This window comes from Chiloscyllium punctatum, chromosome 11 (assembly GCF_047496795.1).
Source record: "Chiloscyllium punctatum isolate Juve2018m chromosome 11, sChiPun1.3, whole genome shotgun sequence".
Taxonomy (NCBI): domain Eukaryota; kingdom Metazoa; phylum Chordata; class Chondrichthyes; order Orectolobiformes; family Hemiscylliidae; genus Chiloscyllium; species Chiloscyllium punctatum.
The window spans coordinates 98,520,311-98,534,702 of NC_092749.1; the positions used below are offsets into that span (position 1 = coordinate 98,520,311).

The 14,392-nt window shown below is 49.7% G+C and overlaps 1 protein-coding gene across 16 annotated transcripts in view; it reads right to left on the reverse strand.

Annotated features, from left to right (window-relative positions):
- Nucleotides 1-14,392, reverse strand: part of LOC140483251 (nesprin-1-like) — a 585,321-nt gene that overhangs the window by 265,114 nt on the left and 305,815 nt on the right. For all 16 annotated transcript variants that reach the window (XM_072581374.1, XM_072581386.1, XM_072581377.1 and 13 more), the window contains 4 exons: nucleotides 11,967-12,092; nucleotides 7,428-7,604; nucleotides 5,761-6,026; nucleotides 136-2,296 (listed from right to left, as the gene is read on the reverse strand). In XM_072581374.1, coding sequence (XP_072437475.1) covers nucleotides 136-2,296; nucleotides 5,761-6,026; nucleotides 7,428-7,604; nucleotides 11,967-12,092 — 2,730 coding nt within the window. The remainder of the gene's footprint in view (nucleotides 1-135; nucleotides 2,297-5,760; nucleotides 6,027-7,427; nucleotides 7,605-11,966; nucleotides 12,093-14,392) is intronic.

Genomic DNA, 14,392 nt, shown 5'->3' on the forward strand with positions numbered 1-14,392 from the left:
TTACTGACCCCAAGAACATTAGTATCAAATAATACAATGACAATCCCACTATGCCATCATCCCAACAATGATCAAAGGTCAACGAGAGATGGTTTGGCTTCCTATTACCTCACAGTTTATAACCAACTGGCTAACCTTCTTGCTGGTCAAGGTTTCCTGGACTTCAGTCTCGAGTCTGGAAAGTTCCAACAGATTGCTCTCCACCTCTGGAGGCATCAGCTCCCTGGACTCGGAGTATTTCTCCTTCTCTTTACTGCTCAATGCCGCCATGATCCGAAGACTCGACTGCACCTCTTCCTCGAGGATCTGGGATTTCCGGATCTCCTCCTGGACACCTTGGAGATTGACATCCAGGTTCAAGTCGGCGCTGAGGTCTCCCTTCACCTGCTGCAGCCAATCCAGAGAGTGTTGGATTTCCGTCTGGAAGTCGATCGTTTGAATCAGTCTGCTCTCGCACTCCATTATCCTGGCGCTGATGGTTCCTTGTGCTGACTGAAGCTCCTCTTTCCAAGCTTGAAGCTGCTGGCTCCTTGCCTCGCGGGCCCCACTGTCCAGCTCGGGTGAAAACTGCTCCACTTGCTCGATCAGCCCCTTCAGGAGGGAGCTGACCTCCTGCACGGCCCCCGCCAGAGCGTGGTAGTTCTTCAGCCTCTCCTCCACTGATAGGGTCTCCTCATTGACCCGGACGAGCTCCTCGGCCAGGGCGCGAAGCCGGGCCTCCAGCCTGAGCGAGCAGGCCTCGTGCTCCCGGTAGGCCTTGGCGGTGTCTCCCAGCAGCGCCAGCTGCCGCTCAGCCTGTCGCCTCAGGCGGCTGTGGAGGCCGGACAGACCCGCCACCTCGTCGGGCATCCAGGGCTGGCCGGAGCTCCGGAAGGTCTCCTTCCTCTGGTTCAGGTCATCCACTGCCTTGCCCAGGCCCGTCACCTCATCGAGGAGGGCCCGGCAGTCGCTGCAGGCTGACTCGGCCTCCTCCGACGAGAGGCTGAGGCGGGCCTTGCTCACCCGGACTAGCTGCTCCTCCAGCTCACCCAGGGCCTTGCCAGTCAGGCTGACCAGCGAGGCGTACTCCTGGCGGGCCACCATGGCCTCCTGGACCTTCTCGGACTTCTCCTTGGCCAGGCCGACGATGCTGTTGAACTGGCGGGGCAGGGCGTTCAACTTCTCGTCCAGGAAGGAGTGGTCGGCCTCGCTGAGGGAGGGCAGCAGCTCACGGCCGGCCCTCTGCACCAGCAGCAGGAGGTTCTCGTGCTCGGCGGACTGTTCCAGAACCTGCCGGTACCTGGCGAGCTGTGAGGACAGCTCCGCGTCGCCGCCCATCAGGCTGACTTGCGGGAAGGTCACTACATCGGCCTGCTTCATCCACTGGCACACCCGGTCCAGGTCGGCCTTGAAGTACTTCCTGGAGAGCAGCACCTTCTCCAGTTCCTGCAGCCGCTGGGCACCCTCCTGCAAGGCCGAGTCGTAGGTGGCCTGCAGCTCCTGGAGCTGGGCCATGATCTCGGATGTCTCCTCCTCCGTCGCCTCCTTGGCCAGCTCCCTGCCCTGAGCCCACAGAGCTGCCACGTCCGTCTGGTACTCCTTCAGGCGGCTGCCGACGCTCTTGCAGCTGCGGATCTGCTTGCCCACCTCGGCCGGCATGAGGGCCGCGGGCTCCTTGGAGGTGGCCACCAACCGGTTCTGCTGGACCCAGCTGCTGGCCAGGCCGACGGCCATGAGGAACTGGGTGCGGTCCGACAGGGCCTGGCTCAGATACTTCCTGCGCTGGCCCACCGCCTCGTGCAGGGAGCCCATCCTCCCGTGCAGCGCGCTCAGGGCCCTCTGCAGCTGCTGCCTCTCGTCCAGGCCCAGCTGGGCCAAGATCCTCTCGGCCTCCTCCGTCAGCGCCCCGTGGGCCAGCTCCTGCGACTCCAGCTCATTGCAGACGGCGATGTGGTCCGGCAGCAGGGTCTGGGCCAGCTCGGCCGGCGGGCTACACCTCAGGGCTTCGCCGAAGAGCTGGGCCTGCGCTTCGGCCCACTCCAGCAGGTCGTCCAGCCGGGCCTGGCACTGGCTCAGCTCCTCCAGGACCCGAGCGGACAGCTGGATCTTCTTCTCGATCAGCCCCTCCAGCTGCACCCACTGTCTCTCCAGGTGACTGCTCTGCTCCTTGATCAGCTCCTTGTCTTCGGGGTCCAGACGGTCCATCAGCATCTGCTTCTGCTCCTTCAGGTCGTCCAGGACAAACCTCTGGGCCTGCACCTCACCGGCCAGCTTCCTCAGAGCTTCCAAATGCTCGGCCGTGCTCTCGGCATCGGTCCTGCCAGAAAGAAAACATCATCCTGAGTGAGAACGTGCGAAAGGAACACAGGAAACAGCCATTACGGCCCATGAGCCAGTCAAAGTCATGCTCTGTCATCTCAATGCTACACTCGTCCTCTGCCCCCACACCCCTTGATGCATTTAGCATTGAGAAGGTCACTTCCTTCTCTCACAACTTAACCTCAACGGCCTCCTGTGGTCAAGAATTCAACAGGTTCATTAGCCACTAAGTGGAGACATTTCTCCTCAATCCAACCCAAAATGGCCTGCTTTGAACCCTGACCCTGAGACCCCTTGGTCTACAGAGCCCCTCTGAAGCAGACTGACCCAGCCCTGTCAGGATCTGATACACTTCAATGTGCATTCCCCTCTCATTCTTCTGAACTGTGGTAAGTAAGAGGCCCAATTGACCCCCACTCTCCCTTGTACAGCAATCCCAGGGATCAGATTGGTGATTGGAAAGCTCAGCCGGTCAGGAAGCAGCCGAGGAGCAGGAGAATTGACAGGAACGATGAAGAGTTTATGCTCAATTCTCCAGCTCCTTGGATGCTGCCTGACCTGCTGTGCTTTTCCAGCACCGCACTCTCGACTCTGATCTGCAATCCTCACTTTCTCCCAGTTAATCCCAGAGATCAGTCCCGAGGAACAGTGACGATGGTACCTCCCGGGGATATCTCTCTGTCCCGGGATTGTGTTTCACAGCGGGATCTCTTTGCCTTCCTGGAGCAGCCGCTGTGACTCCCAAGTGATGGGTTAGATCTCTCGGGGCTGAGGGAAGGGGGTTAGGTAAGCAAGAGCTGGTAATAAGAACATGTCACAAACCTCTCTCACGGCATGTGAACAGACCCTGTCACGTCAGGGACAGGGCTAGTACAGGTACACAGAGAGATACCAGGCAGACAACAGTCAGACAGACTGAAAGAAACAGATGACCGGGCAGAGCAGTGCACTGCAGAGAAAAGGACAAGGCAGCATTTACATAGCACCAGACCCATCCGCAGCAGAGCTCAAAACGTTTCATTGAGCACCATTTTGAAGTGGAATCAACCTTGCCCTTTTCTTTCCCTTTGCAGGGATAACATCAGGCAAACTATGCACAGCAAGATCCCACAGATGGAAATGAAATAAATTAAGGGATGTCGACAGAGACAGTGAGTCCATCTCTCATTCACACATACACACATACACGCATACACACTCTCTGTCTCTATCTCTCTCTCTCTCTTATACACACACAGTCTCTCTGTCTCTATCTCTCTCTCTCTCACACACACAATCTCTCTGTCTCTATCTCTCTCACACACATACACACACAGTCTCTCTGTCTCTATCTCTGTCTCACACACACACACAGTCTCTCTGTCTCTATCTCTCTCTCTCTCACACACACAGTCTCTCTGTCTCTATCTCTCTCTCTCTCACACACACAGTCTCTCTGTCTCTATCTCTCTCACACACATACACACACAGTCTCTCTGTCTCTATCTCTCTCTCTCACACACACACAGTCTCTCTGTCTCTATCTCTCTCTCACACACACAGTCTCTCTATCTCTCTCTCTCTCTCTCACACACACGTACACACAGTCTCTCTGTATCTATCCCTCTCTCACACACACAGTCTCTGTTTCTATCTCTCTCTCTCTCACACACACACACAGTCTATGTCTCTAACTCTCTCACACACACACACACACAGTCTCTCTGTTTCTATCTCTCTCTCTCACACACACACAGTCTCTGTCTCTATCTCTCTCACACACACAGTCTCTCTGTCTCTCTCTCTCTCTCACACACACACACACAGTCTCTCTGTCTCTATCTCTCTCTCTCACACGCACTCTCTCTCTGTCTCTATCTCTCTCACACACACATAGTCTCTCTGTCCATCTCTCTCTCTCTCTCACACACACACACACAGTCTCTCTATCTCTATTTCTCCCTCTCTCACACACACACACACAGTCGCTCTGTCTCTATCTCTCTCTCTCACACACACACTGTCTCTCTGTCTCTATCTCTCTCTCTCTCACACACACAGTCTCTCTGTCTCTATCTCTCTCTCTCTCACACACACAGTCTCTCTGAATCTATCCCTCTCTCTCCCACACACACAGTCTCTCTGTCTCTATCTCTCTCACACACACACAGTCTCTCTGTCTCTATCTCTCTCACACACACACAGTCTCTCTGTCTCTATCTCTCTCACACACACACAGTCTCTCTGTCTCTATCTCTCTCACACACACACAGTCTCTCTGTCTCTATCTCTCTCTCTCACACGCACAGTCTCTCTCTCTCTCTCTCTCACACACACATAGTCTCTCTGTCCATCTCTCCCTCACACACAGTCTCTCTATCTCTATCTCTCTCACACATGTACACAGTCTCTCTGTATCTATCCCTCTCTCTCACACACAGTCTCTCTGTTTCTATCTCTCTCTCTCACACACACACAGTCTCTGTCTCTATCTCTCTCACACCCACAGTCTCTCTGTCTCTCTCTCTCTCACACACACACACACACAGTCTCTCTGTCTCTATCTCTCTCTCTCACACGCACACTCTCTCTGTCTCTATCTCTCTCACACACACATAGTCTCTCTGTCCATCTCTCTCTCACACAGCCTCTCTGTCTCTATCTCACTCTCTCACACACACACACACAGTCTCTCTATCTCTATTTCTCCCTCTCTCACACACACACACACACACAGTCGCTCTGTCTCTATCTCTCTCTCTCACACACACACTGTCTCTCTGTCTCTATCTCTCTCTCTCACACACACAGTCTCTCTGTCTCTCTCTCTCTCTCTCACTCACACAGTCTCTCTGTATCTATCCCTCTCTCTCTCACACACACAGTCTCTCTGTCTCTCTCTCTCTCTCTCACTCACACAGTCTCTCTGTATCTATCCCTCTCTCTCCCACACACACAGTCTCTCTGTCTCTATCTCTCTCACACACACAGTCTCTCTGTCTCTATCTCTCTCACACACACACAGTCTCTCTGTCTCTATCTCTCTCTCTCACACGCACAGTCTCTCTCTCTCTCTCTCTCACACACACACACACAGTCTCTCTGTCTCTAACCCTCTCTCTTTCACACAGTCTCTGTCTCTATCTCACTCTCACACACACACACAGTCTCTCTGTCTCTATTGCTCTCTCTCGCACACACACAGTCTCTCTCTCTCTCTTTCACACACTCACACACAGTCTCTCTGTCTCTATCTCTCTCTTTCACACACACAGTCTCTCTGTCTCTATCCCTCTCTCTCACACACACACAGTCTCTGCCTCTCTCTCTCTCACACTCTCACACACACAGTCTTTCTGTCTCTATCTCTCTCTCTCACACACACACACACATACACATACACACACACACACCCTCTCTCTCTGTCTCTGTCTTTTTCTCTCTTAAACACACACACAGTCTCTCTGTCTCTCTCGCGCTCACCTTGCTAAGTTGTCCCACTCTTTTGTGAACTTGTCCAAAAGCACTTCCACAACGCTCACTCGGTCGTGGTAATCTCTGGCTCTCTGCTGGTCCTCCTCACTCAGAGAGAGAAGGGCATTGATCTGGTGACACAGCTCCAGCCACTGGTTACTCAACTGCCCGATCTCGGAGTGTTCAGGTGACTCCTGACCCTCTGTCAGAGCACTGACCTTCTCAGTCAGGGCAGTGATGTTTTCCTGCCTGGACTGGAAATGACGACCCAGCTCCTAAACAGAAGAAATAACACCAGAGTCTCTCTTTCTCCAATGGAATAAAATGCCAGCGACCCATGAACTCCGAACGCGGCTGCTCAGTGTCGATGTGCCCTCATCAGGAAAAGCTCATTCAGGTCAAAGATAGGGGAAACTCATTTCAAACCACCGCTTATTTCCTTAAGACCAGAGCTAGACTTGTTCAACCCTGTCTCCTTATTGCAAAGTGAGTCCAGATTTTGAGAATTTAATTTGAATGGAAGGTTACAGTGATAAGAATGGTATTGATCCCAGATAAAGACAATTGTTGGTCAGATCACATCAGGAGTGTAGCATTCACGTGGGGAGCCCCATCGCACAGAGGACAATTCACCTTGGAGGGAGCAGAGTGAAGATTCATCAGAACCTCGTGTCTTCGAAGGTTGAATTAGGAGGAGTTAAGTCCGGCGTTTAGAAAGCTAAGGGTGATCGAATCGAAGTGTGTAAAATCAATCCGGGCTTCGACAGGGTAGGTACAGTAGGTACAGGGGTCCAGAAAAGTTTTTTTTAGATTAGATTAGATTACTTACAGTATGGAAACAGGCCCTTCGGCCCAACAAGTCCACACCGACCCTCCGAAGCGTAACCCACCCATTCCCGTACATTTACCCCTTACCTAACACTACGGGCAATTTAGCATAGCCAATTCACCTGACCTGCACATCTTTGGACTGTGGGAGGAAACCGGAGCACCCGGAGGAAACCCACGCAGACACGGGGAGAATGTGCAAACTCCACACAGTCAGTCGCCTGAGTCGGGAATTGAACCCGGGTCTCTGGCGCTGTGAGGCAGTTGCAGGGTGTTACCTTAACAATGTGGTCAGACAGAATGGGAATTAGAAAGGGGCAGTGGAAATCTTTCCCCCACAGTGCGGGGGACCCACGGGACCCAGCAGTAGTGGTATTGGTAATGTTTTGTTAGCTAACTGTATCAAACGATTATGAAGCGACAGTTGGGAGGCGGGTGAATGCAGCTGAGGTATAGATTAGCCATGAAAGAAGTGAATATTCAGATCATCGATATTTCTAATCCAACTGTTCAATCATGTTATAACACACATCAAGGGTGGGTGAGACTTGAACCCAGACCTTATAGCTCAGAGGTAGGGACATTATCACCGCACCACAGTAGCCTTAACAAAGACATGCAGGTTAGGTGGATTGGCTATGGTATATTGTCCATAGTGTCCAGGGATGTGCAAGTTAGGTGGATTAGCCATGAGCAATGCAGGGTTACAGGGAGAGGGTGGGGATGGATCTGGGTGGGATGCTCTTCAGAGGGTCGGTATGAATCCGATGGGCCAAATGGCCTGCTTCCACACTGCAGGGATTCTATGATTCTGTGATTTCCCGATCAGCACAAGCACGTTTTCTTACCTGCACCTGGGCCACCTGTTTCTGAGCGATTTTCAGCTCCAGTTCAGCGGGCCTCCTCTTCAGGCTGTGCAGCTGCTGCTCGGTCTCCAGGAAGCAGGCTCCTAGTTCAGCCTTCTGCCGCTTTACCTCCTCCCAGCCCAGGGCCAGTTCCTGCGACCTGACCAGCCGCTGCTCAATCTGCAACACACAACAGTCTGGCTTCATAGAGTGCACAGACACAGATGTAGCCACACGAGGACTACACACACACACACACACACACACACACAAACACACTCAGATCAGCCAGATGTAACCGTGAGGTGAGGTGCTCTCAGTAGCACACCCTTCTCTCAGAGTCGGAAGGTCCTGAGTTCCAGACCCCCTTCCTTGGGGTTGACTGCATAATCTGGACATTCTGAAGCCAAGCCCTCACTGGGTCAAAACTCTGGAACTCCCTCCTTAACTGTACATTGACTGTGCTTATTCCCTGTTCGTTGCAATGGTCAAAGAAGACAGCTTAATACCACCTTCCCCCCAATCAGAGGCAATAAGAGATGGGCATTACCCAGACATGGGCATTACAATTCCCAGGGATGGAGGTCCTTGAACAGCACCCTTTTCCTATTGCACCTCTGCAGATCTGCACCACAAACAGCAACAGGGAGGACGCCCCAGCCTATAGGTTAATGACTGCCTTTCTCACCCCAACAATGGAGAAGGACCATGTCTACAAGCTCCTTCCAGTTTTTAGCATACTCCCCAGTTTCTCTGAACCAAATCCCCAGCCCCTTCCAGTAACCTAACCTGACCTGACAGAAAGGAGGATATAGGATAGTTCAGTACCCGGAAGAACGTAGTCTCACTCTGGTCTCAATCTGCCTCGGCTTCCAAGGCCAGCTGGAACTGGGGATAGTTGCTATACAGTCTGCACAATGACAGCCAACCTGAGCAGTAAATGGTGACGTTATCCACGTACAGGAAAGCTTTGACCTGACTGTCTCCATTATTTAGGATCTAAGCTGCATTCCTTGTGAACGGACTCGGCAAAAGTTCTACGTAACACAGGAACCGGACAAGACAGAGATGGCAGCCTTGTCAGACTCTGGAATGGAGTGATAGGGTGGTCACTCAGTGCTCTCCTGATGTTGGTGGTGGAGAGCGCTTGAATCCAACTGCGGATTGAGCGAAAGCGAGGACTGCAGAAGCTGGAGATTAGAGTTGTGAGTGTGTTGCTGGGAAAGCACAGCAGGTCAGGCAGCATCCGAGGAGCAGGAAAATCGACATTTCGGGCAAAAGTCCTTCATCAGGAATTCCTCACTCTTGACTCCAACTGTGGATTCCCTCCCCAAACCCCATGTTGGAGTGCTGCTCTATCACTGACAAGTCTGATATCCTGTCTAAGGCCTTCTCCGAGGCTAGACTGCTGACATGGGTCCACTCCCTGCCTCACACACATGCAGCCAAACCCCTGAGTAACACAAAGCTCTGAATGCTGTACAGGGAACTTGATATCGATGACATCACCTGTAATTTGAAAATGTTTTGCCCTCAGGCTTCATATCTGACATGGAGTTTGCAAAACCTGCAGATTGTTACAATTGTACCTGTTGAATATGATGGAAAATCCCACAAATTTGATGGAATATGTGTCACTTTGAGACAAAGCCATGTTTACCCAGATAACATTGTCCACATCCCACAGACAAATGTCAGGATATTTGTGACACACTGTCAGAGGTGGTATATTCCAAATGAGATGATAAAGCAAGGCCTCAGCTGTTCTCTCACGTGCATGAGTTAATTCGAGTAAGAAGGAGAATACTCCCCATGCACTGGCCGATATGTTTTTCTGAACAAATTATCCTAAAATTAATACACTCACAGTGTGTGGGACCATGCTGTGCACAAAATGGCTGCTGCACTTCTGACAGAATGACAATTCAACAATGCTTCACTAGCAGTGAGGCATTGTGGGACATCCAGAGGCGTATTATAAAATGTGAAATACTTCTCTTTTCTCTACCTTTCATTATTCCCTGTAGCCTGTACCATGAAACTTGGGATGTTGCTTGTTTAGGAAGTTTTTGCCGTCAAGGGGCAGACTCTTCAAACAAGATTTGACAGTTTTACGTGCTGGGAAACCAGGAAGGATTTGGCTGACTTGCCTCACCTACCGATTACAGGCAGTGCCCGGGCTGCGAACAGGTTTCGGTCAGGAGTCCATTTGCAAGTTGATTTTGTACCAAATTGGAGAATGATGTAGGACATGGGAAAGCAGCTATTTGCAAGTACGGGAGATTATCGCGTGTCATGTCTTTAAAATTACAACCATGTATGGGATCATGTTGGCACTTACAGGCATTCGTAAGCCATGTGTTCCAAAATCATAGGTCCCCTGTATTCACATTGCAGCAGCACAACATTCGGTGGGAAATTTGTTTAAAGTGGATTTTGATGGATTTTGAACCCAGCAAAACTTGGAAGAAGATACACCACTGAAGGTGAAGCCCTCAGGTCAGTGGTAATCTGTCCATTAACCACCCAAGTTAAAACCAGTGGTGCAAGAATATCTGACCATCACACATTCTAAAACACAGACATTTCAGGATTAAACATGACCAACCCTTTAAATGGTTATCCTGCAGAGCAGATATGTATTTTGGGAGAATACAATTTAAAGTTAAGTCAAATTCCAGAAATTACCCTAGAATGTATTTATTTTGCCTTTGTTACACTATAACAGGCCACATTCTGCATACTTTCTTTGGGGACATTTTGGATGGGAATTAAATAGAACGTCAAGTAGACTTGATCCATGCTGGAATTTAGCTTCTGAAGGAACCTTCTCCCAACTGAATAATCTCACTCTGGACTAATTTTCTTCTGATCCTTTCGTCCTCATGTGTTTCTCAGAATACTATTATGCCTCTTGCTCCCAGCAGTCCATGTGCTAGTGAGTTCTACATTATTACCATTCCCATCATTATCAGGTGGCATTTTAGACAATGTCTGGGGTGCACTATTCTAAGATAGAGATCTGACCAAGTTCTTAAGGTGTTCTAAGATCAATGCTCATTTGCGTAACACTAGCTGCACAATTTCAAACACACCCAGAGGTCAGGGCTCCTTCTTGATCATGATGTCAGCCCGACACAGCTTTCTGGGTCCATTCTCAGGAGTTAGTCTTTTTTTTTCCTTCCACAAAGGATTTCTCTTTCAGTCCTGTTCAGGTTGATCAGTAACTATCTCACAATCATGGCTGCAGGGTTTCGACTTCTGCTCATTAGTAATCCTGAAGGAGTCTGAACAGTGTGACACTCCGTGTATGTTTATATCTGCCTGCAGCAAGGCCAGCATTCTCTATCCTTCCACATTCTGACAAGACCCGTAAAGTTTTATGCAACTCAATGATAAATGAAGCCCCCTTTAAGTGCTGTTCTGTGCAATATAGCCTCACCCATGGCGAATCAAAGGTGAGGCTGGGGGAAATAACTGGACAGAGGGTGGTATCCCGTCACCAAGTCACCCTTTATTTACTTATGCACAGTACACTGGCTGTGGCCAGCCAGCTCAGAGTCAGTTGCCTGAACTCAGGGGATTCTAAACATATACAGAGGAACCTTGATTCTCCAAATTTTGGATTATTCGAATGAGATTGCAAGGCCCCGATTACATCACCCAGCATCAATATTCGGCATTCAATTAACCAAATGAATACTCCCCGCCTGTGCCCTTCAGATAATCAAGGTTCCTTAAGAGCTTTTAGATTAGATTCCCTACAGTGTGGAAACAGGCCTTTTGTCCCAACAAGTCCCCACTGACCCTCCGAAGAGTAACCCACCCAGACCCATTTCCCTCTGAATAATGCACCTACCACTGTGGGCAATTTAGCATGGCCAATGCACCCTGACCTGCACATCTTTGGACTGTGGGAGGAAACCGGAGCACCCGGAGGAAACCCACGCAGACACGGGGAGAATGTGCAAACTCCACACAGACAGTCACCAGAGGCTGGAATCGAACCCAGCTGTGAGGCAGCAGTGCTAACCATTGAGCCGCCGTGCCACCCAAATCTCTGTATTTTTTTTTACGCACTAAATCAAAAAAAAAGGAGGGCAATATCTCTACTCAGGAGAACTTTTCCCCACAGTGCATTGGCTGTGGCCAGCAAGTTGCCCGAACTGAGGGGATTCAAAACACATTTATATAGGTCAGCCAGGGCTTCCCTGATTGGGCCTGGTTAACAACCCCAAACAAAGAACTCATAGTCAACAAGGTTCCGATCACTACACTCAGCAAGAAATTAATTTAGCTTTTGAGTAGAAAGGATATGACAGATGATACAGACAATATTCAAGACTTGAACTGTCAATTACTGTATGTTACGGGTGTGAAAACGCAAAGTCTTTTCACGTAAGTGAGGAAAATTGATAACGTCCAAGCCTCTTTACACACTTTGCAAAGAAGAGTTGTGGGTTCTTCGTAAGTTGGCAATGGGAAAGTACCGTCTAGAAACTTGGTGATTTGGGAGCTGAAGAGGCCAAATGTAGAGCTTACCGCTTGTTTGGTGTGTTGGATATCTGCAGCTGCTATCTTCACAGTGTCATCAGACAGGTCACACATGGAGCAAAGCAGTTCCAGGTAAGTACTGGCCTGCTCCTGTAGAGCCCGATAATGTTTCACCTACAACAAGATGGAGCCTCGCGTTAGTAACACCTCACAACATTCACACCTGTCCAGGTGCAATGCACCAGCAGTGACCGCAAAGTCAATACATCCAAAAGGAAGGGCTGAGGAAGGATGCCATGTCAACCAAATCACCGTCTATAAGCAGAAGTGTGAACACATTCATGCTGCATGGAATTACCAGGAGAGACAAGAAGTCTGTAAGGACTCTTAACAATATTTATAGATGCATCATAGAAAGCATTCTATCTGGATGCATCACGGCCTGGTATGACAACAGCTCTGCCCAGGACTGTAAGAAACTAGAGTTCTGAACAAAGCCCAGTCCATCACACAACCCAACCTTCCATCCACTGACTCCATCTACACCTCTCGTTGCCTCGGGAAGGCAGCCAACATCATCAAAGACCCCTCCCACCCCGGTTACAATCTCTTCCAACCTCTTCCACTGGGCATAAGACACAAAAGCTTAAACACACGTACCGACAGGTTCAAGAACAGCTTCTTCTGAGCTGTTATTAGACTTCTGAACAGACCTCTCAAATTTCAAATCTAACATTTGTACCTCGCTCTTTGTGCACCTTGTATTGTATTCCTTGTTCTGTTCTATTACCCTAATGCACTTTGTGTGGTATACCTGCCTTTACTGCAGGCAAAACAAAACCTTTCACTGTCCCTAGGTATATGACAATAATAAATCAAATCAAATCAAAGTTCCAAAGAGATCACAGGAACAAAATGACCTGAAGTGCCTTTTTCTCAAACCATTAAAGGTGGCAGGGCAGGTTGTGAAGGTGATTAAAAAGGTATAAAAGATCTTTATTAATAGAGACAGAGTACTGAAGCAATGAGTCTATTAAGAACCTTTACAAGTTACTGCTCAGGCCTCGGGTCCAACGCTGGACACAGAACTTTCAAATTTGGGGAGAATTCAGAAAAGACTATCAAGACGGGGGACTTTAGTTACTGGATAATTGGGAAAAGCTGGCGCTGTTCTCCCGAGAAACGTTTGAGATGAGATTTAACTGAGGCGCTTCAGGTCTCGACTGAGTGGTCTGGCCGATTAATAAAGATCTATCCATAACTCCCTCGCTTTTGTCGCCTCTGTCTCTAGTTTTAGAGCATGCTCAAGTTCCAGCAGGTGGGTGTGCGGCTCTCTGACCTCGAGGGCAAAGTCAATCTCCGGACGGGGAGGAAGTCTGACCGAGACACAAAGCAGACTCAGCTACAGCAGTTACAGGTGTGTTCAGTGCAAACAGAGATCTCCACACATTGCCCTGTCACATTGCGTACTCCTTCAACCCATTCCTGTCAGGGTTACATCGTGACTGACTGACTGACTGACTGACTTATCCATCTACTGTAAACATTCACCATTCACAAGAATATTATCTGAAGTTGAAATAGTGTTGAAGACTAGTCTTAGGAACAAGAGTAGGCTATTCAGTCCCTCTAATCCATTCCATTGTACAATTCATCTTGGCTGATCTGTATTGTAATCCCACTGTGTGAGGTTGGCGTGTGGTAGCAATGTCCCTGGGTTAGTAACCCAGAATCTCAGGCCAAAGCCCTGGGGATAGAAGTTCAAATCTCAAACATGACAGGCGGTGAAGTTTGAATTCAATCAAATCCAGAATAAAGAGCTGACCTAACTGCAGATTGCCATTAAAACCCCACCTACCTCACTAACGTCCTTTAGGGGAGGAAATCTGTCATCCTTACCTGGTCTTACCTACACGTGGCTGCAGACCCATAGTTTCTGTCACTTGGGGTAATTAGGAATGGCCTAGTCTGCACCACCCACATAAGGAAAAAGCCCTAGATACCTCTCTCCCTGCCCCCTGAGCTGCTGCCAGGATTTGGCTTGTGAGTTTGCATGCACCTGTTCCCTCCCACTTCAGTGGTCCAGGACATTCAACCTCGGACCTTCGGGTGACCATCCTCCAAGGCTGACTTCAGGACAGGCAGCAGCGAAAGGTGGCCGAGCAGAGGCTGAGAGCTAAGTTCGGTACCCATAGGGAGGGCCTCAAACCGAGACCTTGGGTTCATGTCACACTACAGGTGACCACCATTGCACTATACACGCATACACACACAGATACTTCTACACACACACACTCTCACACACACACAGGCACTCCTATACACACATACACACACAGACACATATACACACAACACGCACACAGACACCCACACACACCCCTACAGACACACACATTTCCACATTCACACGTGCACCACCTCAGAGACGTAAGACACTCTGCACTCACTACACACACACATACACTTTCTCA